The sequence below is a fragment of the Phyllopteryx taeniolatus genome, chromosome 2 (genome assembly GCF_024500385.1).
Source record: "Phyllopteryx taeniolatus isolate TA_2022b chromosome 2, UOR_Ptae_1.2, whole genome shotgun sequence".
In the NCBI taxonomy this organism is placed as follows: Eukaryota; Metazoa; Chordata; class Actinopteri; order Syngnathiformes; family Syngnathidae; genus Phyllopteryx; species Phyllopteryx taeniolatus.
In genome coordinates, this window is record NC_084503.1 from 4,806,351 (window position 1) to 4,831,658 (window position 25,308).

Genomic DNA, 25,308 nt, shown 5'->3' on the forward strand with positions numbered 1-25,308 from the left:
TCTGACAGGGACTCTACTATCTTTATAAAAGCAGATAGCAAGCTTATTTTGATTTTGTATTTGTAGTGAGCGCCTTAATAATTTTATTCCCGTCTTCTACATTTATATGACGCGATATTGTCCGAACGGTGCACATTTGTCATTAGGTCAACATGGTATCATGTTTTCCACATGCAGTACACCTAATGCAACCAACACATTTTCATAAACATGTGCTTCATTCCAAAAGCATGATCTACGGCTTTAATCCCCGTTTAAGCGCAAAACATAGTTTAGTCCCGTTGATGCATTCATTCAAAATAAGGGGAAAGTAATCAGATGGAATTACTTATACTACTTTGAGAGAGTTATTGAAATAGTTCATATACTATACAACTCTTTTTCCAGAGTCATATTTCCAACACTGATTAGTAGTAGTGGTGGTGGTTGTGGAAAATATTTTTTTTTAAATTTTTTTAATCTTTTTTTTTTTTTGGGGGGGGGGGGGGGGGGGGGGGGGGGGGGGGGGCTGCCACATTCGTGGATGTTTATTGTGAGGCTGCTGCGTGTGGAGGATTATCACCTGCGGGAGTGAGTACGATAGTAGTGTAGAGTAGTAGTAAGTAGTGCTCATTTGCATAACATCTTAGGGCCGACGGTCGTTTGGCACCCCCGTGTCACCGAGGAAATAGCGGCGCACAATGAAGGTGTCGAAGAAGTGCGCGTGGAAGTGGGAGATTAAAAAAATGCACGCACTGGGGGGGGGGGGGGGGGAGAAGAAGATGAAGAGGGGGGGAAAAAAAGTTTAAAAAAAAAGATCACTCTGTTGAAGTTTAAAGCAAACGGTATGGAAAGTGAAGTGGTTATGAGGAGTGAATCACCGACGGGTGGGTGTGGTGCGTGGGTTCCTCCTACTTTAGTAAATGCGTGAAGTGTGGAGTGGAGTTTGCAAAAAAAAAAAAAAAGGGAAGACAAAAAGAAAGGACAGCCCTTCTGTTGCCGGCCCAATGAAAGCGAGCCTCGGCTGACACCTGGCTATAAACCCACGAAAGGGAAAAGCCCAAAGTCCACAGCAGCCTTCATTTACTTCCTCGCTCGCTCGTGGGAGGGACGCAAAAAAAAAAAAAAAAAAAAAAAAAAAAAAAAAAAAAAAGGAGAGAGAGAGAGAGAGAGAGAGAGAGAGAGAGAGACGACACGCCGCGATGACTTCCAGCGAGATCCGCATGCCCGGCGAGGTGAAGAGCGACCCGGCGGCCCTCATGGCATCCCTGCAGCTCATGCCCACGCCGGTGCCCAACCCGGAGATCAAGTACACCAAGGTCAGTCGCTCCACCTTGCATCGCCCACTCGGGACTCTCCACCTCAACGTGGCTCGCGCACTTCAAACAAACAAACAAACAAACAAACAAACAAACAAAAAAGGAGTTAAAATGACTTCATATTTTGCCGATTAAAATCTTTCCCCCCCCCAAAAAAAAACAAAAACAAAAAAAAAAGTCTTATCTAAAGTTACGTGCATATTGGATGAGTGAAAAAAGTTGATTTGTGTATTTTAAAACAAACAAACAAAAAAACGTACACACACGCGCGCGCACAACATCACTAAAGATTGCAGTCGATATAGAAAATTTTGGTTGAAACAATTAAAGTCAGGTTTAAGAAAAAATAAATAAATGACCTGATTTTGCTTTTTCAAATCACTACATTCACCCAGCGCTAAGACTTTTCATTTCAACAAAAGCTATAATTACTCTTCCACAATGCAACAACCAAAAAGACCATTAAAAAAAAAAAGAAGAAAATCCGATTCAAAATATTCATATTGCTTAGTTACGTAATTTTTACGATTCATTTAACATTTTTTTTTTAATTTATTTTTTTGGGTCATTTTAGTTTGCTGTTGGGTAAAACTGAGAGCTGCTTCTAATATTACGGTGACTTTATTCTTCTTCAAAATATGAGAAGCATGTGGCCGTGCAGTTATTCAATTCAATTGTTTATTTCAACCTTAAGCACAACTTAATATCAACAAAATAAAATCTAGTTATACAGTGCAAAACGCTTTATCTCCCCAAGAACTATAAAACAACTTATGACCGAGTCTTTTGAAGTTATAAAAGTACAGCCACAATAATAATCATATTGTTGCATTAAAACTACTCTGACAGGGACACTATTATCTTTATATAAAAAAAAAACAACATTTGGAGTTTGGAGTTTCCCATTTTCTACATTACGTGCTGGTAAAGGACGCGTCATCTCAAAGCAAAAGCATTTGCGAGTCTCGGTGAGGGAAGCTACCATTAAAGTGTCCGTTCTTCAAATGACTGGCAACAAAAGTCCGCAATGATTACACAGTTGCACCGTAGCGATGGCCGTGTGTGTGTGTGTACGCTGATCGCTGGTTCGTAGCGTGTTCATTTCGCGGAGCTAAGATCGCTGTCAATCATTTTAAGCATCAGTGGCGAAAAGTTGAAAGTGAAGTCTTAGCATGTGCGGTGCTCCCACCTCCCCCCCCCCCCTCCCCACCTCTCTCCCACCGCCCCGCCACTCACAAGAAATCCGACAGCGAAATGCTAATGATAGAGCGACAAAAGTTGCGCAGGGCGATATCGCAAATGTTTCTGGACGTGGGAGGAGGACAGAGATGCAGAGACAGCTGGAGCGAGGAGTCACGCGAAGACGTTAATTTGAGTTGTGAAGCAACTCGGGCTTGCGCCAGTGCCCAAAAAAAAAACAATGTTTGCTTCAACGGGATTGCGTATTTGCGATGAGTCACTCAATATTTTATCAGATCATCAGCGTATTTTAATCTGCATTCTGACCTCAAGTACGTATATCGTTAGCCGAATAGCATCACGGCCTAACTCACTTTTGAACGTTTTTGAAAAAACGAGAAAAATACATTTGACAAACGAGAAGATTCCGCTAGCCTCGATTCGACCTTGGCGGATTACCGTGACTGAGAATTTACACGAACATGAAGAAAAAGCTTTGGCAAACACATTGGTATTTTTTTAAAATTGATATTGTGACAGTAAGTCAAAATTGACATAGGCAATTATGCCATGAGGCTAAGTATATTTTTAGCCTAATGGCATAATTACCGAAGTCATTTTTGAACGTTTTCAAAAAACAAGAAAAAAAACAACACATTCAACAAACAAGAGTCGAATTCCTCGATTCAACGTTGACGGATTACCATGACCTGGATGACTGAGAGTCTACGCAGACAAAAAAAAACCATATAAAAATGATTAGTGCAATGCTATTTTGATGATATTGTTATGTATGTCTCATCGTCGTCTCTGTATTGTTAACAATAAATTAGTACGTGAGATTGTACACAGGACAGGGCCTCCAACAGGGTTGTTGCCACCGAGCTGATGTTTCAGTAAAATAAAAAGTACTGAGTCAACTTCTGTGCTTAAAGTAAAAAAAAAAAAAATTAAAAAAAAAAAAAAAAAAAAAAATTAATAATAAATAAATTATTATTCATAATTTTTTTCTATAGTAAATTATAAACAATACCCATTTTGATCACTTGGTACAATGAGAAAAAATACTCTGGTTAAAAAAAAAAAAATCACATTACATGTCGCATGTTGTTGTTTAAGAGCTAACTAGCTAGCATTGTGCCAATTTTTATGCAATCAAAACATTTTCACATCATCGTTTTTCTGACATTGTCAAATGAATAACCACCCCCCCCCCCCCAAAAAAAAAAAATGCTTAAAAAAAAACTTTTAGTAAGCACATAGGCATTTTTTTATTGCTATTATGACAGTAACATGAAAATAACATGGGCAGTTACGCTATTAGGCTAATAAAGTGGTTTTCCGGATTAGACAGAGAATTTTCAAACGCCAGAAGCTGGTGGGTTTCAGGCTGGCAGGGGGCACAAGACCTCAATCAATCAAGTTCTCAACAGCGGTTAACTTTATTCATGTCTTCTTTTTTTTTTCCTGTCTTTTTTAAAACGTCATGTCTTCATCCGCAGATGTTAAGGAAAGTATCGAGCCTATTTTGATAAAAAGTAAGGAGGAGATTGTAAATCTAGGTGCCCAAATGTAGTGAGTTCCCAAGTACCCAAGTCAAGTACACACACCTGAAAACTGAAAAGTACAGTAATGAAGTATTTGTACTTAGTTACTTCCCACTACTGCTGGGAGTAAGTGTTTTTTATGGTAGCGAGATTGAAGGGCAGCGTTGGATGATAGTGTGGCGTAAATCCATTCAGTTCCATAATTGCTCTCTTAACACATACCTCGGTGCCACAAGTGCAAAGGTCACGCCGCCGCAGCGTTGCAAAGAGGGTGTTTCGCGTGTGTGCGCGTGTGCGTGTCGGCACCGAGCTGCTCTTCCATTCCCTGGTACAGGAGGAAATGTTTGGGAGCGACTTGGTGAATTAACCCCAAGGAATTTGGATCATCCAGTCCCGGATGGTTAGGTGGACACAGGGGGCACAAGGGTCCTGATTTATGGGCACCCCTAGCGTGGGCTCTCCTGTTCTCCACCCCGCTGACTGGGAGGGAAAGAGCCCAGCGTTGGGGCTTACAGGCCCGCCATGGAGCCACATGCTTCCCGCACATATTCCTTTATGCAGCCCGACTGACGTGCGCGGGTCCCTCCAGAATTGGAGGACAATCGAGGCACCGGCATTTTTGAAAAACAGACAATTTAATATGTCATTGTTTGCTGTTTTCAAGAAAAACATGCAACGAATCATCTTATGATTTGATTCGTCCAGCTCAACCATCAACAGTATGTTTTTGTTTTTTTTATTTGTCATACATGCACCACGAAAGCATATTGGGTTGTTTTCATATAGTTTGATCAATAACGGTAAAGAAACCTCTTTCGCCATTTTCTCATGCCGCCTTGGTTTGTAAATGTCTCCCGTGCTGAAAGTCCTATTTTCCCAAAAGTTATTGATTTAAAATTTTAGGCATTCATAGTCAAGGTACTCCTTATTGACAGATCAAATGGCGATAACCCATTGAAATTCTTTTTATATTGGTAAAGACAAACGTGCATAACGCTAGAGACAATTCGCGTGTGTCCTCCAAACTCTACAGATACAAGTGCATAAATGGTCCTAACGACTAATTAAACCCATTACACTCTTGTCTTTATACAATCATAATATTGGTAGAAAACGTGCAATCGTTCTGGCGCTTTCGCAAATTCATACCTATTCATTCATATCTCGGAAATAACACCATTTATTCTGCTGTCTGCTATTTTGTGAACGCATCATCCTGGCACTTCAGCTGGTGTATGCCCCTTAGAAGCAATTATAATATTCTATAATAATATTATAATTGATATTAATGTCTTTTTCTGATCGTATAAATTACAGGACTGAGGTGGTTTGCCTTAAAACATGAATAAAATATGAAAAATAGAAGAGAGTACAGTACGTACCCGAGGTCTAAACATGGTCAGCGCAATTCGCCTGATCATGTCATTTCTGCTGAGTCATGCAGTTCACTTTTCTTTTTTTTTTTTATCTCCTCCTCTAAATGCCCAAAAAGATTTTAGTCGCAGAGTTGCGAGACGAAACTTCAGAACATAGTTACTATTATTTGAAAAACATGTCTATGATGAAACAATTTATTTTGTTTTTTTAACAAATACAAGTGTTGCATTTGGTAGTTTGTCATCAAGCGTGAGGGACAAAAGACAAAAAAAAATCAATTTTAGGGGGTGCTCAAAAGCTAGTTAGCATTTTAAATCATATTTAGGAATCATTTTTATTACAGCTACAGTTTTTCAGGACAACTACCGCTATAATTTACACAACAAATTGTTTATTGTGTATTTTGTGCATGTTCATTGGGGGGGGCGGGGGGGGGGGGGCAGAAAATGTCCTCCGATTCTAAAATGACCCATACACCATTGAGATTGAGATGAGACGTTCTGTGTCACAGTCATTGCCTCGCCCAGCCGTTGCACAAACAATGCAGCGCAACGCAACAATGACATCCGAGTGACCCTGGAAACAAACAAAAAAAGAGAAAAAAAGGTACAAATAAGGAGGCTTTGTTTTTTTGTTTTTGTCACCCCCCCCCCACCCCCACCCCCCACGGTTCACCTCCACATTTATTCATAGCATGAAGGATCCAACAGCTGGCTTACAAGACGCAAACAGTTTGAAGGTTGTCGGGACCACGACGGAAGCCATAAATAAAGTGAGCCCTGTTAGATGATACTGATGCTTTTTTTTTTGCTGGCAAAAGAAGGGGGGGGACGGGACGCTAGTTGTAGGAATAATTACAAAAGCTGGAGGAAAAGCTTGTTGTCTTCGGGTGATCTTTTTTAAAAAAAAACTCTTTATGTGAGCTGTCATTGGGACAGAATTTGTAGTCAATAATCAGTGATTGTCAAAGTATAGTACAAGCGGTACGTTGGTGCTCTCTAGTGGTATGTGAAAGAATGACTGAATTGAATAAATAGAAAACATTTAAAACATACAATACAGGCAAACATTAAAATAAAGTTCTAGCTATGCATGCATCCTCTTTAAACTAGAAAAAAACAGTAACAGTACATTTTTTTTTTTACTTTTCAAGGACAGTGGATTTTTAAGTGCACTTCAGTTGTATTTCACTTTTTAGTACAAAACACTTGCATTTAATCTTCTTTCGCGTCATCTGATTGTTTTAAAAACATTTTATTTAAGTCCAATTTTTATTTAACTTTTTTTTTTATTGAACAATACATCATGAGAAAATTGCTTCAGGCATTTTCGAGCGTTTTCGGGAGGTAACCCACAACAAATTCTACAAACGAGGTCGTCCGGAGGCCAATTACTTTGATTCAACCTTTGAGATTACACGTGACCTCGATGACTGAGAATCTACACAGACATAAAGAAAAAAAAAAAAATAACATTTCAATTTCTTCGCAAACACATTCATATTACTCGATTGATTTTGTGACAGTAAGTTAAAAATGACGGAGGCAATTATGCTTTTAGGCTAACAATATTTTCATTGAATCATGATTTAAATACACTTTTGTTTTCTTTCCCTATATTAAAGCGCAGGTTAATGTCCAAACATTGCATAACGTTACAATAATAAATGCTTTTTAGCTCTGCCTCATTTTTGATAACATGGATTGTTATATTTTAATGTTGTTATTACAGTGGTACTTGGAGAGTTATGTATTTTTTGAGATGTAAAAAGTTTGAGGTGTACATATTATTGTCATTATTATTATTATTATACGGCTGGCACCACAGGAAATACTTTTATTGATTATTGTGCGGCTGATGAGAATTGCTGTTATTCTTAATTTCTTACTCTTATGATAATCACTCATTATTATTATTAGTGATTCATATTTTGGGGCGAACACTGTTTTTTATTGTCAGTTAGCCGTATGACCTATCAAAACAAATTAACCAAAACTTTGTGGCGAGATTGGGATGGGCTAGCTTGAGGACACAACTGATTATTTTCTTTCTTTTTTTACATTTTCCTTAATTTCTCATAAAGCATGTATCTTGATGAAGGGGGGAGGGGGGGGGGGGGGGGGGGGGGGGGGGGGGGTGGGGGTCGGATCTAAGAATATGCTTGAGGTTTTGTGGTGATCCAAATTAGGATTGTTGGGCCTTTGTAATTAACGAGCATGTGAGGAGCAGTTTAGCTGTCTGCCGTTGACAAATGAGCAATTGAATGTGCACTTTCAATGTGGTTGTAATGTGGGCTCCATAATAGTGTTCCATCATGTTCCAGATCTGTTCAACAGTGATTAAAAAAAAAAAAAGTTAGCGTGGATTCACCGTAGAAACCTTCGCTGCACAACCTGGCTGCCCATGCAGAGTGCGTGTTTGCACCCAGACACGCACTCACTTTGGATGAAGAAGGAGCTCCATCAATCTGTCACTGATTGAGGTAGTACAGACGGGGGTCGGGGAAGGGGGGGCGGGGGGCTCCACGATGCTCGGTGCTGTCCACCGGGGTGTAAATTATGAGGCCGCTTCACCGTGTGGGTGCTTGGTCCTGCTTCGCTAGAGCCTGACCTGCAGTTCTGGACTTTTTCACTTCAAAACCACCATCTTACTGCCATCAAGATCAAACACAGAGCAAGTTAGGGGATACTGTGCAACTCAATGATTTATCACAAGCAGCACAGCGAGAACCCCCCCCCCCCACACACACACCACACCACCACCACAACCCCGCCCCCGTCTCCCATACCTCCCTCCCTCTGCTTGTCTCACACAATCTCCCTGTTCACACACACTCAGCCACATCTCAAGTCTAAAGCACCTCTCCTTGATTGTGACGGTTTAAGTGCTGACTGTCATTTAGATGTCCATTGGTGTGAAATGCCCACTTGTGCAGCCAGTGGTAAATTTTGGCGGTAGCGCACGCGTCAACATGACGTCCCCAGTCTCTTAATCACGTCTGAGGAGAAGGCCAGTGACAGGGAGGCTGCTCCGTTCACTTCCTATAAGACCCCGCTTCTAGAGGCCTCCTGACAGGGAATGTGTAAATCCTGGAGGTGTGCGTAGGAAAAACACTGGGCTTCATAAATCTGCTGGAATCGGTTCCTTCCCCCCAGCGAGCACGAGACACAAGCACTTTTCAAGATGTTTATTTGTCTGTTGAAAAGCATCACACGTCTTCAACATGAAATTATTGCTTGACACTCCCCCCCCCCCCCCCCCCCCCCCCCCCCCCCCCCGGACCCCCTACCCACTGAACCAATGTGTAGAACAACATCTTTAAATATTTCTTTGACCTGAGCTTTCAAGAATGATGCAGAGCCATCAAAATTCACATGCGAAAAAACAAACATCAGCAGTGAGTGAGTTGGACTTCATCACGACTAATGAAAATAAACTTTGCCGTCACGTCTTATCAACAACATACCTCAGCCCCACGACCCGACTTACGAGTATTTCAAGACACCAACTGTCACTTGGCAGATTTTTTTCGTCCTGAGTTGCGAGCGAAAATTCAAGATACGAGCGCTGTACGGCGGCGGCGAACGTAACTCCAAAATAAGCATCAGATTAACAGTTAGTGAACAATTCCTCGAAGAAAAAAAAAGAGGCTTCAAGCTGTTTGTCACCACTCCCAGTTGAAGTTTAGTTTAAAACTAAATATAAAACGGAATGAATTCAACTGTATTTGACCAAAGCAAATTACATTTTTCTTACAGACGTCCACTAGCTTAATGCTAGCACACAATGCAAAATGTCATATATAGGCTAACAAAACTAGTATCTATTTTGCGGTAATAATAAACATCTTATATTTGAACACAAGCGGTAGCGACACATGTATAGACAATATAACAATACTCACAGGCATATATTCTTTAACCTCTGTGAAAAACAATGAATATTATTGCAGATTAGTTGAGAAGGTCTTCTGTTTTTCATCAATAAAAACCTTTATTTAACCAGAAAATAAAATCCATTGAGACCGAGGTCTCGTTTTCAAGGGTGATCTGGCCAAGAAGGCGGACCACAATTCACATCATAACAACACAATGTATTTATAAAAAAACACAGTAGGCTATACGTAAAAGTATACATACTGTAAAAGAACACAGTGCAATCATAAACAGAAAGCTACTGTCGATAGACTACCATCCAACCTGAATGGGAAGCAGTAAATACTGATCAAAGGTACAAAATGCAAGCACAACAAAACAACAGCACTCTGGCATACCGGTTATCACGACACAATGAGGAAGATCGGCAAAGAAAAATGCTGCACCTCATAGGAGGAGCAACTGGTATTAAAAAAAAATACAAAATCCACATATTTGAACTCTGAAGTTCATTCCAAGACCAAGGGCCAGAATAAAATTGGCTTCTCTTGCTGGCCTTGTGCTGGAACTGAGATTTGCAGAGTTTTGAATCAGTAGTGGCTGTATGTTTTATGCTTCCCCCTGGTGGCCAAGGTACGCGCACCAGAATGAGCAGCACAATGCCCATTGAATTATTATGATGCACAAACTGTGTAGTTCTTTAAATTCTGTTTAATCATGCTATTACTGCATGTCTATGTAAAGTAACCCCAATTCCAATGAAGTTGGGACGTTGTGTTAAACATAAATAAAAACAGAATACAATGATTTGCAGATCATGTTCGACCTATATTTAATTGAATAGACTACAAAGACAAGATATTTCACGTTCAAACTGATAAACTTTATTGTTTTTAGCAAATAATCATTAACTTAGAATTTTATGGCTGCAACACATTCCAAAAAAGCTGGGACAGGGTCATGTTTAACACGGTGTTACATCACCTTTTCTTTTAACAACATTCAATAAACGTTTGGGAACTGAGGACACGAATTGTTGAAGCTTTGTAGGTGGAATTCGTTCCCATTCTTGCTTGATGTACAGCTTCAGCTGTTCTACAGTCCGGGGTCTCCGTTGTCGTATTTTACGCTTCATAATGCGCCACACATTTTCAATGGGAGACAGGTCTGGACTCCAGGCAGGCCAGTCTAGTACTCTTTTACTATGAAGCCACGCTGTTGTAACACATGCAGAATGGGGTTTGGCATTGCCTTGCTGAAATAAGCGGTGGCGTCCGTGAAAAATACGTTGCTTGGATGGCAGCATATGTTTCTCCAAAACCTGTATGTACCTTTCAGCATGAATGGTGCCTTCACAGATGTGTACTTTACCCATGCCATTGGCACTAACAACAGCCCCATACCTGGCTTTTGAACTTTGCGTCCATAACAGTCCGGATGGTTCTTTTCCTCTTTGGCCCGGAGGACACGGCGTCCACAATTTCCAAAATCTATTTGAAATGTGGACTCGTCGGACCACAGAAAACTTTTCCACTTTGCATCAGTCCATCTTAGATGAGCTCGGGCCCAGAGAAACCGGCGGCGTTTCTGGGTGTTGTTGAAAAATGGCTTTTGCTTTGCATAGTAGAGTTTCAAGTTGCACTTACGGATGTAGCGCCGAACTGTATTTACTGTCATTGGTTTTCTGAAGTGTTCCTGAGCCCATGTGGTGATATCCTTTACACATTGATGTCGGTTTTTGATGCCGTGCCGCCTGAGGGATCGAAGGTCACGGGCATTCAATGTTGGTTTTCGGCCTTGCCGCTTACAAGCAGTGATTTCTTCAGATTCTCTGAACCTTTTGATGATGTTATTATCCTAAATTCTTTGCAATTCTACGTTACGGAACATTGTCCTTAAACTGTTCGACTATTTTCTCACGCACTTGTTCACAAAGAGGTGAACCTCGCCCCATCTTTGCTTGTGAATGACTGAGCAATTCAGGGAAGCTCCTTTTATACCCAATCATGGCACCCACCTGTTCCCAATTAGCCTGTTCACCTGTGGGATGTTCCAAACAGGTGTTTGATGAGTATCACTCAACTTTCTCAGTCTTTTTTGCCACCTGTCCCAGCTTTTTTGGAACGTGTTGCAGCCATAAAATTCCAAGTTAATGATTATTTGATCAGTTTGAACATTAAATGTCTTGTCTTTGTAGTGTATTCAATGAAATATAGGTTGAACGTGATTTGCAAATCATTGTATTCTGTTTTTATTTATGTTTAACACAACGTCCCAACTTCATTGGAATTGGGGTTGCACTATACTCTAGAGTGCTATTTTCCTTATTAAAACACACACACACAAAATATTTTGGGGGGGAAGGTTGGAACAGATTAATAACATTTCCATTCATTTCAATGGGAAAAGATGATTTGAGTGTTATACGTGTGGTCATTGATCGAATTAAAGTCGTATCTCAAGGCACCACTGCATGGGCTTTCACGTATTCTATATGATAGCGTTAGATACACAAAATCTGATATCATAATCATTTTTATAGTAGATGCTACGAGAAATAAAGATTTCTATGCGTTGAAACAAAAAATATCTCATTGTAAATGTAAAATTTTGGATAGAGCTCTTGAATTGGCGCTCACTAGCTTCAGCAGGTGTACCCAATGAAAATAGCACATCAATGAAAATCATGTACCTCCACATGTTCTTTTTTTAAAAAAAAACATCGAAACAGAAAAGCAAGTAATTTTTGTGGTTATTTAGAAAACAGGAGAAAAAAAGGTTGATTGGGGGCAACTGGACTTGTTTGTTGAAGATGGGCTTCAACGAACATGAACAAGTCCAGTTGCCTCGAATTCAATCTTTGCGCATTAGCATGACCTGGATGACTGAGAATGTACATAGACAAAAAACAAAATCTACAGAATCACACAAAGACAAAGACGTCCAGTCGGTGACAGCGGGTCTCGTTCTTTGCCAAAGTTGCCAGCGACGGGTGGCATCGTCTGCGGGGTCAAAGACGGAGGCAGAAGGCGCTCGCTTGTAACTGCTGTAATTATCAGCAACCTATCCCATGAGCAGAGAGGAAATGGAGCTCATGTGACCGAGGAGGATATGAAACTTCCTGCACAGACGAGTCTCGCAGGTGCTCGTGTTGGACTCTGGAATCTTGGCTTGTTGTGTATCAACACACACATTTGCACGCTTTAACTCCCCTTACCTCCAGTCTAGTGTAACCATTGAGAAAAAAAAAAAAAAAAAAAAAGACAAAACGTGTGTGCCGTGGCATATTTTTTCTGCTGCTGTGAGCTGCTGAGCTTAGCGGCCAAACAGATGTTTCACCGGCTGCTCTAGCTTATTTTCACTTTTCTTAATTCTTCCCATCGCCGCCCACACATAAAAACAAATTACCCACCAAAGCAAACACGACGCCTTGTTAAAATTAAATATATGAACAGAGGTGGTGTTTCAATTTGAATGACGTTATTCGCTGCTGCACGATGTGCCAAACTAAACAGCACAAGGCATTAAAGGAAATGAATTAGCATTTGAAACATAAGTACCTTTAATCATGATTGTGTGCATTTTTTTTCCTTATCTTTTATGACTCCAACGACTGCAAATAGCGAAACTCCACAAATAATTGATGCCCATTAAAATTGCATTTAAACAAAAGGACATACCGGTGTGTGTGTGTGTGTGTGTGTGTATATGTATATATATTATATTCAAAGATGACAGGCAATTATTCTATTAGGCTCACAAGTCACTGTATACCATAAATTGCATTATTACCACAACTAAAAAGAATAATTGGTTTTATATCGCGCTTTTCCCGATATGCAGCCCCCAAAAAACTATTTACAACTAAAATAGTAACAACATTTTCCATTTATAATACTATCAAAAGCACTGACCTATATATACAACTTAATTAATATATTAATTAATATATTATAATATATATAATTTTATTTCCAACAGTCTTTTGTCTTCATTTCATAGCGTGTCTTCTTGGCTGCGCAGTTTACAGTCCTGTACAGTATATGTCGATTTTTTAAATATTTTTGGGACCAATCACATTTCAGCTTCTGTGTTGCCACGTCAATGTCATCTGCCTAAGGCCTTCAGAATCTGTCTCCAAAACTATTGGCCAGTTTTTCCAAAATAAATGGAATTTTTATATAAAACAAGTAATACGCTAAATCTCAGGATAGTGCATTTCTGTGTAGCTTTTTCATGACATATTTTAATTCCTATAACATGTCATAACCGGATTTTGTACGCAAGTTGGAAGTCACCCGTGGCCTCTCGCCGTGACATTTCCTAGCGCAGTAGTAAAGCTGCAATTATTACAGTAAATATTTATATGAAAAGCACTTAAGAGGCTATATATATAAAACAATCACATGAAAAACATAAAGAGAACAATTTCTAACTTTTACTCATCTGGTTGACTTGCTTTTTGGAAGTGCCGTGTGGCGACACTGCACAAACTAGCTCATCTCTTTATTTGTTATTGTTCAACCAGAAAGAACCTCAATCGTCAATAGCTTAACAGAATAATTTATCATTTTACATAACCGAAAGTGAATTTGCAGAGACGAAATAGCTTCAATACATTTGCATGCAACATATTCCATTGTCTTAAAAAAAATGTGGCTTTAAAAAAATGTCAGCAGAAGTATTTTAGGATCACTCATATCACACGATATTGTATACTTAACATCTGGATTGAAGAATCGCCACTACTAAGTTAAGACAACAGAGGCAACTGGTAGTATGCAAGATTTTCAAAGGTTTTAGTGGTAATATGTGAAGTTAAAGCGAGCGTGAGAATTGGTTTTCCCAAACATGAAGGCATCATGTGAGTGCATGGCGGCGACCCGGCAGGCGATGGGAAAGAAAACACTATTTGTCATTTTTAAATGTGCACCATCGCTCTTGTTTTCTCACTCTTGCGCTCTTTGCCCTTCTTCCAAATGATCCTAAAAGCAATTTTCGTAAACCTCGAGAGTTGATTTACTCGGCGGCCCTGTCATCTCAATCAAGCCCTTCAATGGAACCAGACAAAAGTCTTAACACCAGTCCGAGGCCGAAGAAGGGCCGAGCCAAACGTGTCCTTTTCTTAGCGTGATTTAGGTGGCGGCCCGCTCCGCTTCTCTTGCGCTTCTCCTTTTAGCAGCGCCTTGTGAGAGGGGTTACGCCACGCACAAAGCTACCCACCGTCTGCATTCTTGCAGGGACTGTTCAGGCTGTCAGGGGGGCTCGGCTGATTTAGGGCTCCCCACTTCAGTGGAGCCTATAAATTCAAAAACTAATTCAGTGCTCTACGGGACTTTGTGTTTTTGTAGCTGGCCCCGCTGCTACTTATCGTTCCTGACAATTTTATGAAGTGCTCTTAATGAGCGGCAGATTAAAGGTGGCCTCTGATGGAAGGCGCCTGAGAATACTTGACTGATTCAGACAAGCCTCGCTGGCCTGTGTACCGGGGTCACCGGAACAAAGGTGCCCTAGAGGAATGGTTCTGTCACATGCGCTTCTGTGAGGTGGTACGCACTGCTCCTGAACACCTTCAGTGTCTGCATGACGCTCGTGCCGTACAGAAAGACAAGGAAGGCAGTACTCCTAACATTTAAGACTCGCTGGCATGTTACAGTGAACTCCCGTTTATCGTGGGAGATACGTTCCAGACCCAATTGATGAAAATCCATGATGTAGAGACAATTTAAAAAAAACATTTTGTTATCGTTTTTCCCAACCTACTTGCTAAAAACACATTTTTTACTTATTGAAACACACAAACTTCCTAAAACACACTTTTATAGTATCCCACAGTTCTGCAAATAAGAGATGGAGCGCGCTTCCTTTGCGCTGTTTGTCACTCCCTAGTTGAAGTTTACTGTAAATCTGACACATAAAACAAAAGCAAATTGCATCATGTATATTTAAACACCCAAATATTCAACAAAACTATATAATTTGGCCTAAAAAAAAATCCCGCTCTCATAATGCTAACATATAATGGGAAACACGATAGATGGAATTTAGCATAGCTGTTACGGTAATTATAAACCTTTAAACAATTATAAACCTTTAAACAACTGCTACTTTAACACACACACAGAGCAGCAACATACAGAGCGAGAGGCATATATTCAGATGGAGGCAACTTTCCTTAGCATTCGAACAACATTTCCTACCTCCGAATCATCTCGCTCGAATAGGAAAGGAAATCAGAATCAGGATTAGAATCTGAATCATCTTTATTTGCCAAGTATGTCCCAAAACACACAAGGAATTTGTCTCCGCAAAGCAAAGTTTCTCAGCAAAAAAACAGAATCTGAAGAGACAGAATCATTTTTTCTTCTCCTTCCAAGATTTTCTTCTCGTAGCACCCCTTGTTGATGCTGATGATGCCTTTAGAGGTTAGCGTTAGTGATGCTTGCTGAAGTCTTGCATTGAATCATGCATGACTGGCGATAGCGGGGTGTTTTCACATATATTTCTGCAGAATTCCGATATTAGGTGTCAGAGGTTTCAGTTCCACTGCAATTTTGTCCAGCATGTCTGGAGGTAAACATGGCCAACCAGATACTTCAGTGGTTCATTTGAGTTTTTCCAAAGGAGAAAGGCAGGAGTCTATACAGAACGATTGGAGCCAGCAGATGTTCTCCTTACACTCCATCTATCAGAGGCTGTCAGCAATTAAAAGTCTTCCTAATGGAGCTAAACATGTCCAACATGTTTTTGTTTTGTTTTTGTTTTTCTTCCTTGGGGGGTGTGTGGGGGGGGGGGGGGGGGGGGGTGGGTGGGGTTGTTGTATTTTAGATCACAACTTTCACACACCACTTTTTACATCAACGTTTTTAGCCTGGAGCAGGGATTTGAGTCTTAGAATTTGTTTTTGGTGATGTCCATAAACGTTGCATATCATATACCATGTATGGAATCCCGAGGCAGTTGTTTAACGCAAGGCTTGCTTTAACGCATCCCAGAGACCAAGTACGGCGTGTGTTTTATGATCTTGTAAATGAGCAGTGATGTTGTGAAACGTGTGCTTGAGGGGGATGGTGAACGGGGGTCTGGTGTCTGATAGGGATTTATCTGTGACCCCCCCCCCTCCCTTTGTCTGGATGGTGGAGTACTCCCAAGAGAGCCATGGTGGACACGCAGGAATCCTCAGGCAACATTTCCAGAGATTCGCCCACATCCTTTGTGCAAGAGTCTGGGTGAGCAGAATAATGCGACATCCTGCAGCCAACATGCTGCCATAAATACACTCACGCCTTATGATGACAACTGAGACGAGTGGTTCCAGTCTTACATGTCCGAAAGAAGTTTTTATGTTTCTCTTGGTGAATTTCAGTCATCATCTGCTTCCCTTTTACATGGAGTGCCCCAAGGTTCCACTTTGGGTCCTATATTATTTTCTGTCTGCCTGCTCCCCCTGGGTGCTGTTAATAAAAATCATGACTTCTCATTACATTTTTATGCAGATGACTCTCAAATTTACCTCCCACTGGAGAAAAATGACCTTGGAGCTTGTTCTAAGCACTTATACGCTGCCTAGCTGATATCAAAGCCTGGGCGGCCTTAAACTTCCTCAGTTGTAATAAAAGTAGCTAATGGATGGATGGATAGTCTTTAGACCTAGTAGTGTCCCTAATATCCTGTTACTTCTTAACCAGTTTATGCCTTGTTCTCACCAATCTTGGTACAGATTATCAAGTTTCTCTTAGCTGTGGCTTTTAATTAAGGTCAAGCCTTTGCTTTCTTTTTTTTAGATAATATTACATGCATTAGTGTTAGCTATGCTGCCTCTCATAGCTGCAGTTACAGCAGAATGCTGCTGTACGACTGCTCATTAGCACACTCAGGAGAGAGCACATTACACCTTTGACACCCAATTTATTTTAGGATACATTTTTAAAAAACTCATGCTCCGTCCCGTTCACTGAGGTCTGGAGATAAATCTGCCGGACGTTCCACAGGGGAGCGAGAGCATTTGCATTTGCAAACTGTGGAACCAACTGCGAATGACTGATTTCAATATTGCATACCTATTTTATTGATATAATTGATCATGCTTATCTCATTATGCAAGCATTCCACGGTCCCAAGATCACAATGTAACGTCAACAAAGACAAAAACAAACTACATACTTTGTCATGGACAGCAATATATAATCCATGAGGACTTGGGTTTGGAACTGGAGGGACACACTTTGACTTCCGCTGTGTAGAAAAAGTAATTGTAATTAGTCTGTTAGTCTAACTCAAGTCTGCCCTTGAGCAGGCAACCCCTAAGCAAAACCTCAACTAAAGGACGCAGTCACCGTTTGGGTGCCCCATCACTCTGACATCTCTCCTTGCATGCCTGCATGTGTGTGGTCTGCTTGGCTGTGTGGTGTCCAAACAAAACAAACATATAAAGCAGTGTAAACGGAATTGCATAGATGAAGCCCTTGAGGGATTATAATATTGTAAAAACTCACTAAAATCAAGGATACACCCTTGTGGGCTTGCAAATATTTTCTGTTCCCTGTGTTTCTAATGTTCCTTTGACACACGTCTATTGTGACTTATTGTTGAAGTATTTTTTTGTCCTTCCAGATTTTTATCAATAACGAGTGGCAGGACTCCGTCAGTGGGAAGGTCTTTCCAGCTTTGAACCCAGCGACTGGAGAGCAGATATGTGACGTCCAAGAAGCAGATAAGGTTATTTCTTTTTCTGTTATTTGAAGCCAGGTATATCAGAGGGGGAAATTCTATCATTTAAAGGTTGAACACTGATTTTGTTTCCTTCATCCAACTACCAGGCCGATGTTGATAAAGCAGTGCAGGCGGCACGTCTCGCCTTTTCATTGGGTTCTGTATGGCGAAGGATGGACGCATCCGAGCGGGGACGACTGCTCTCCAAGATGGCAGATCTGGTGGAGAGAGACAGCATCTATCTGGCTGTAAGGCACCATTTAATTTATCCATTTAATCGAAATAACTTGTGGTCTTCATCTCGCAATGAAACTAGAGTTGATCCATTATTTTCGGCCCCCTGTCAGTTTATATTTATGATGTTTTTCTTGCTATTTAATACTCTTTCATGCCTTCTAGAAAGCATTTTTGACTTCTACGTCAAGCAAAAACAAATAAAATGTCTTCGCTCAGCCGGGAAACATATAACTGTGACTTAGCGGCTGTATTTGAAATCTAGTATTATCTTAGGGTCACATTTCAACCAGGGGTGAGTGCAAAAACTGGAGTTATATTTGAGCAGCACAAGTTTATACAACATACAGTATTTCTCAAACGGCCCCCTCCTCCCTTCATCTCTCCTCAGACTATTGAGTCACTGAACAGTGGGAAGCCTTTTCTGACCACTCTGTTTGTGGACCTTCAAGGGACCATAAAGACATTGAGATACTTTGCTGGATACGCAGACAAGATCCATGGCACTTCGATTCCGATGGGTAAGGAATAAGTACACCAATGTCAAGTTTTTAATGATTCGCTGCACAATAAACAAAACAAAAACAAACAAAAAACACCATTGAACTAATAGGTATCATGTCCAGACCATGGCGGATTATTATGAGAACAGGGTGGTCGTTCTAGGTGTGTTGTGGCATTTAACAACAAGAAAAGTAGTAATTGAAAACTTTTTATTTGATTCCACAGGGACATATTTGGCATGTCCGATTCAGAGATGTATTCATTTACAGTTTAATTTGGAACTTGCTCACGTTTTGTATTTATACAGTACTTGAGATATCAACATATGCCAAAAATGCTACCTCATTCTACCATATTGATGAATTGATGACGTACGAAGTGTGTCAGAAAGGTTCCAGGACTGGTGTCACCAAAGATATTTTTCAAATTCAAAACGCAAACTCAAACACAAAGTTTTCCCTTCGAAGTAAACTCCCTGGAATCTAACACGCTTTCCCAGCCTTCTCGTGATTCTTCCACGTCTTCAAAATGGGAAAGAGGTAAAAAAAAACAAAAAAACATGGAGCCAGGTTGGGTGAGTAGGAAGGTTGCTCCCGTACGGTGATGTTCTTCTCGGCCAGGAACTGTCAGACTCTCAGGACACTGTGAGCAGGCCCTGGTGAAGCAGCTACGAGTTCTCCAACCACAACTCTTTGTAGTTTGGAATTAAAATATATCTTGTTGGGACTCCAGTCCCGGAACATGTCTGACATATTGTGAAAGGAGATTAATTTATTTATTAACGTTTTTTTTCAAGATACGAACTGTCGTTCGGCCAATTTCTTACTTTGACTTGTGAGCGCATGCTCGAGATACGAGCGCTCTATGGTGCCAGTGAACTCAATTCAACTCCCTTCGCAATAAGCAAGACTTGGGCAAATAGTGAACAATTCTTTTAAATTTAAAAAAAACAAAAAACAGGCTTCAAACCGTTTAATGCCACTCCCCGCTGAAGTTCACTGTCAAACTAAAAACAAAGAGAATTACACTTTGTGTATATAAAACAACCACATAGCTTAGCCCTTCAGTCCACTAGCTTAATGCTAACACTAATTAGCATATATTTTTTTCGCGTTGCTATAACCCTTTAAGCAATGGATTCAACAAAACAGTGCAGCAACACATGTAGACAGACAATATCACAGTACTCGCAGTCATATATTCTTTATCCTCTGCGAAGAACGACTAATATTAGTGTTGTACTGATGAGCAGAGAGACATCTTAATGAACATCTTAGTGTTCAATTAAACAGGCCCAGATTTCAAACTGAATAAGTCAGTTTGTGAGTAAAATGAGACAAGGTCATCATTATTTCAGTGACCAGTTCAAGGTGTACCCATCTCTTGCCCAAAGTTAGGCTCCAGCTCACCCGCGATCCCAATGAGGATAAGCGGTATAGAAAATGGGTGCCTTGGCTGAAAAAAGGTTGGGAAACAGAGGTAGAGCATCTTGAAATGGATGAAAAAAAACATAAACATTGTGGTTGTCTACAACCATGCATTACTAGTTGGGAATTTTATGAAGGTTTTGTAGCAATTTTAATTCTGCAAGACATTCGATTTTGTCGTCTCGTGGCGTCTTTTTTTGCAGATGACGAAGCTACGCTAACGTCTGGTAAAGTGAGCTATCAAAGTAAAAATCAACGCAAAGGCAAACATTTATTGTCCCGAGGAGGCTGCCGCCAGTGTCGCTCCTCACATGCCGGTGAATGGGATGAGTCCGGGGGTGTAAAAAGGGAAAGTTGGCTGTCTGTTTCAACAGGCCGCACAAAAAAAAAAAGGGGGGGGGGGGGGGGGGGGGAGAGAATAAGAAAGGACTTGGGAAACCTCCTGATACCGCTGTATTGTCGCTCTCAAAGCTTCTCTTGTACTCAGCTGCCAAATCAACCACAGTGAGCTCTTTCCCAGGGCTTTAGTTTAATCTTTATTCCTTTCGTAGACATCCAGAGAAAACAAACAAAGGTATTCCTGAGGCCTGAATGATCTAAGTGCTCGTATTTGGACATCTGTCGGCATGAGGAGCCGGACACAACCATCAACAACACGCCTTTGGGCTTTTGCTAATATTATGCTGATCAACACAGACACTGTGAAACGAATGGGCGTCGTCCCTATTTTCAGTACATTCGTCCGTACAGTTTACACTCTAATCTTCCGAAATGAAGTAAAGCAACCAGCACGCGTCCAATTGCTTATTCCCCGAATAACAACAGCATGTTTTGGGTTTTGTCCTCGTGTTATTTTCCCATGATTTAAACCACGTTCACCATTGATCGTTCCAGTCCAAATGTATATTGAGGCAAGGTGTCATCTGAGGACTGTTTGAGAAAATTTATACACACATTTCCCAAAATCAATTGTTTGTTGAAAGTGGCACACCCTCAAGTAATGCAAGAGGAATGAGAGAGCCTTTCCAGCATGACACCATGTCCATGACCTTAAAACAGTTAGACACATGCCTTGTGTTGTTCACAACGTAATCTCTCACAGGGGTAAGAGGAAGCGAGAGTGTTGTGGGTGGATTCATTTACAAACGAGCATGGAGGGGCAACACGGACTGACCATTTTCATATGATTCACCGCTTAAACCAAATCCGGGGTTGAATAAACTTGTTTGCTCTTTGTGTGTGTGTGCATGTGTTCTTCCACAGATGGAGAGTATCTGACATTTACCAGATATGAGCCCATTGGAGTTTGCGGACAAATTATTCCTGTGAGTATAACAATCTCTGCAAGTGACAGGCATCCAGATACAAATAGGCTTTTAAGCAAGATACAGTGGTAACTTGAGATGCGAGTGCTGTAGGGTGGCAGTGAACTCAATTCAACTCACTTGACAATAAGCGGAGGTTTGGCAAATATTGAAGAAAAAAAAGATGCTTCAAGCGTTTTAATGTCACTTCCAGTTGACGTTTACTCAAAACAGAAGCAAAAAGAACTACACGTGTTTTAGCTCAGCTGAATGCTAACAAACAGTGCAAAATGTCACTGACATTTTAATTCATTGGATTAAAATTGTGATGCATAAACTGTTTAATTATTTACATTCTATTTGATTGTTACTACTCTATGCTTTTATAAAGTACTATATTATAGAGTGCTATTTTCCTTATTAAAAACAACTTTTTGTTTTTGGAGGGGAAGGCTGGAACCGATTAATGGCATTTCCATTCATTTCAATGGGGAAAGATGATTTGCGATAGACGTTTTTGAGTTACAAGCATGGTCACGGAATGAATTAAACCCACATTTCAAGACGGCACGGAATAATCGAGAAAATGCTGGGTTTTCTAAGTCTCAGACAGTCGGTATTTTGTTGAGTAAGGTGTGCGGCGCTCCCTTGCACGGTTTGCAAGTCCACCACTCGGCCATAATGCAGCGGGAAGATAACATTCTCTCACTTGACTATGTTTAGACAGACTGAAAGGGAGAGTAACTGACTGGAGAGCGATGACTTATTGTGCTTGACTTGTGACCACCCAGCGCCTCATTCGAATGCATTTCGTCTTTTTCCTGTGTGTGTGTGTGTGTGTCACGCACAGTGGAACTTCCCGCTGATGATGACGGCGTGGAAGCTGGGGCCGGCGCTGGCATGTGGAAATACTGTTGTCCTCAAACCTGCTGAGCAGACGCCGCTCACCTGCCTCTACATGGCGGCACTTGTCAAGGAGGTAACGTACAACGGTGCACAAACTGTTTCATTCTTTACATTGTATTTAATTATGTTATTACAATGTTGTTGTTTTTTAATACAATATAATGCAGTTACGGTTTCTGACTGGAGGACCCCAATGCAGTAACAGAGCGTACGGGATAATTCTATAGTCTTTATTTCAAAATCAAAACTAAAGTAAGATATAAAACTCTTAAATACAAAAAAAACTGACTAGAATAAGACTAAGAGGAAACAACGAGGATCACCAGGAAGACGCCAAAACCCATTGGAACAGGGACCAAAAAAAACAAAGAATAAATACTACAAAATATTACTGGAGCGAGACAGGACGCAAATGGCTACAAACAGAATAACAAGAGCAACGATCTGGCGCCTTCCTGGTGTACACGCAGCACTTAAGAGTATGTGAGTCCCTGGGTTAATGAACTCTCCAAAAGCTAATCGGACTCAGCCGACCTAAAAAAAAAAAAAAACAATCAATATAACGAGATTGGAGGTGTTGGTTAAAGCTGCCCAGGCCTATAGGAAACACACACCAGTTTTGAGTTTTCTATACTCAAGACGCATCGCCAGTTATGAACTCTCAAAATACCTGCAATTAAGAATTGATGACTTGAATTAATGTAGAAAGGGTTACCGAAGTATTTGATGCCTTGATGTCCATCAGTCCATAGTAAAACAGATTGTACGTTTGTCTGGAGAAAGTTCAGCACTGTTACTATTCTCGCTAGGAATTGTTGCAAGAGCACAGCGCAGAATGCTCAACGAGGTGAAGCGAAATCCTAGAATGTCGGCTAAAGACTTACAGAAATCTCTGGCACATGCTAACATTTGCAACTCTGTAAACATTAAACAAGAATGGATGTCATGGGAAGACACTACGAAGGAGGCCACTGTTGTCCACAAAAAAACATTGCAATGGGTCTGAATTTTGAAAAGGAGCATCTGGATGTCCCACAGCACTACTGGCAAACTATTGCGAGGACAGAATAAACCATACGTCAGTTGTTTGATATGAACACACTGGTCCTTACTATGAAGTATGGTAAAGGGGGCGTAATGGTTTGGGCTGCTTCACCTGCTCAGGGCTTGGACGGATTGCTATCGTCGATGGAAAAATGATTTCCAATTATTAATGAAGACATTTTGCAGGAGAACTTATGAACATCTGTCCGCCAACTGAAGCGTAAAAGATGTGTGATGCAACAGGAAAACCAAAGCACATAATTAAATGAACAGCAGAATGGCTTCAACATAAAAGGCTTCAAATACGCCTTTAGGAATGGCCCCGTCAGAGTCCTGACACCGTCACAACCCAATTGAGATTCTGTGACACGACCTCAATAGAATGATTCACACCAGACATCCTAAGAATATTGCTGAAAGAAAAGAACTGAAAGAGTTTTATAAAGAGGAATGGTCCGCAAATCCTCCTGGCCGTTGTGCAGATCTGATCTGCAATTATAGAAAACATTTGTTTGAAGTTATTACTGCCAAAAGAGGGTCAACCACTTATTAAATCCACAGTTCAGGTCACATGCTTATTCCCCTCTGCACTGTGACGTGTATATGTTGTGTTCACTAAAAACATGGAAACAGTATTGTTTGTGCAGTTTAAAGAAACTGTTTATTGTTGTGACTGATCAGATGAGACAAGTTTCAGACTTTTTCTTGCAAACGTATATCACTGCACATCCAGTGAGATTTAATACAAGAGCCGTGTTAAAATTTCCACCTATACAAAGACAATAATCCTTGATTTGAGTAATACTCCAGGCATGCATGGAAACAACATTGTACATTAAACTACATTACAATGTACACAACAACAGTGTAACAATTAATCGATTAATCGACAACTAATCAAGTATTAAATTCATCGACAATTGTTTTGAGAATCGATTAATTGTTCAGAGTTCTTGTTTACCTTAAGATTGTCCAAATCCTCTGATTTCAGCCTCTCAATAGTAAATAGGCTCTGATTTCTGTAGTCGTCCATGCAAGCAGATTGATTAACTGTGTTTAATTAAAATAAGACATTTGCAAACATCTGGTTTTACGTTGGAAAACATTTTCCCCTATTTTCTGACATGTTACAGACCAAACTAGTAACCAAATCATAATCAACTTAGGGTAAAAAAAAAATACAAAAATAATCGTTATTTATAGCTGTCGTATAAATAACATATAGCTGACATGTAGTGAGCCTGAAGCAGCCTCAGAAGTGTAAATCAAACTTTTGGAGTAGGCCTTCACATTAATCAGTACCCAAGAAGTAGCTCCCAGTTTCAAAAAGTTTGGTGAGTACAACATCACTCTCTCACGTGTGATATTGCGTAATTGTTACCCCATTACTTTGAATGGTATTTTTCCACTGGATGAGTTTTACTGAATTTTTGTCTTTTTTTTTTTGATCCATTTCATTGTTGTTTTTTTTTCCTATATACAATGTGTTCTTCATATAAATGGGTAAAGATCAGAGACAATAGCCATTCATTTCACATCATTTTGAGGGAAAAAAACATATATTGGGATATATATCGTTATCGGGGATTAAAATTGTCCAGATCGCACAACATCGAAAAACATCTCTTGCATTCTCATATCATACAATGATATACTGTATATCATGATAATGACATCGATGATGCTCTCATATCATTTGTATGATTTCATTCCCTCACCAAATGTGAATCGATAAAAGAATCGGATCGATAAGCAGTATCCATAGTCCAGATTTAAGTGGCGATCCAACCAACGTAGTGACAAAGTAGCAGAGCTCTGAACAGAATCAAGTAAAATGAGAAAAGGAAGTAGTAAATGTCATCCTTGATGTGCCTGACAACAGGATTAGCATGTCCACTTGT

At 40.4% G+C, this 25,308-nt stretch overlaps 1 protein-coding gene and 1 long non-coding RNA gene across 3 annotated transcripts in view; one reads left to right on the forward strand and one right to left on the reverse strand.

Annotated features, from left to right (window-relative positions):
- The first annotated feature begins 1,102 nt into the window (after positions 1 to 1,102).
- aldh1a2 (aldehyde dehydrogenase 1 family, member A2) overlaps positions 1,103 to 25,308 on the forward strand; it is a 37,300-nt gene continuing 13,094 nt past the window's right edge. The window contains exons 1-6 of one of the 2 annotated variants that reach the window (XM_061754831.1): positions 1,103 to 1,298; positions 17,890 to 17,994; positions 18,096 to 18,236; positions 18,614 to 18,743; positions 21,417 to 21,478; positions 22,308 to 22,436. In XM_061754831.1, coding sequence (XP_061610815.1) covers positions 1,182 to 1,298; positions 17,890 to 17,994; positions 18,096 to 18,236; positions 18,614 to 18,743; positions 21,417 to 21,478; positions 22,308 to 22,436 — 684 coding nt within the window. In that variant the 5' untranslated portion in view covers positions 1,103 to 1,181. Of the gene's footprint in view, positions 1,299 to 16,137; positions 16,506 to 17,889; positions 17,995 to 18,095; positions 18,237 to 18,613; positions 18,744 to 21,416; positions 21,479 to 22,307; positions 22,437 to 25,308 lie in introns of those variants that run through there. The other variant, XM_061754822.1, reaches the window with a different exon arrangement.
- The window catches only part of LOC133468661 (uncharacterized), a 67,097-nt gene continuing 42,928 nt past the window's right edge, over positions 1,140 to 25,308 (reverse strand). The window contains exon 3 of the long non-coding RNA XR_009785546.1: positions 1,140 to 1,358. This is a non-coding gene — a long non-coding RNA (uncharacterized LOC133468661). The remainder of the gene's footprint in view (positions 1,359 to 25,308) is intronic.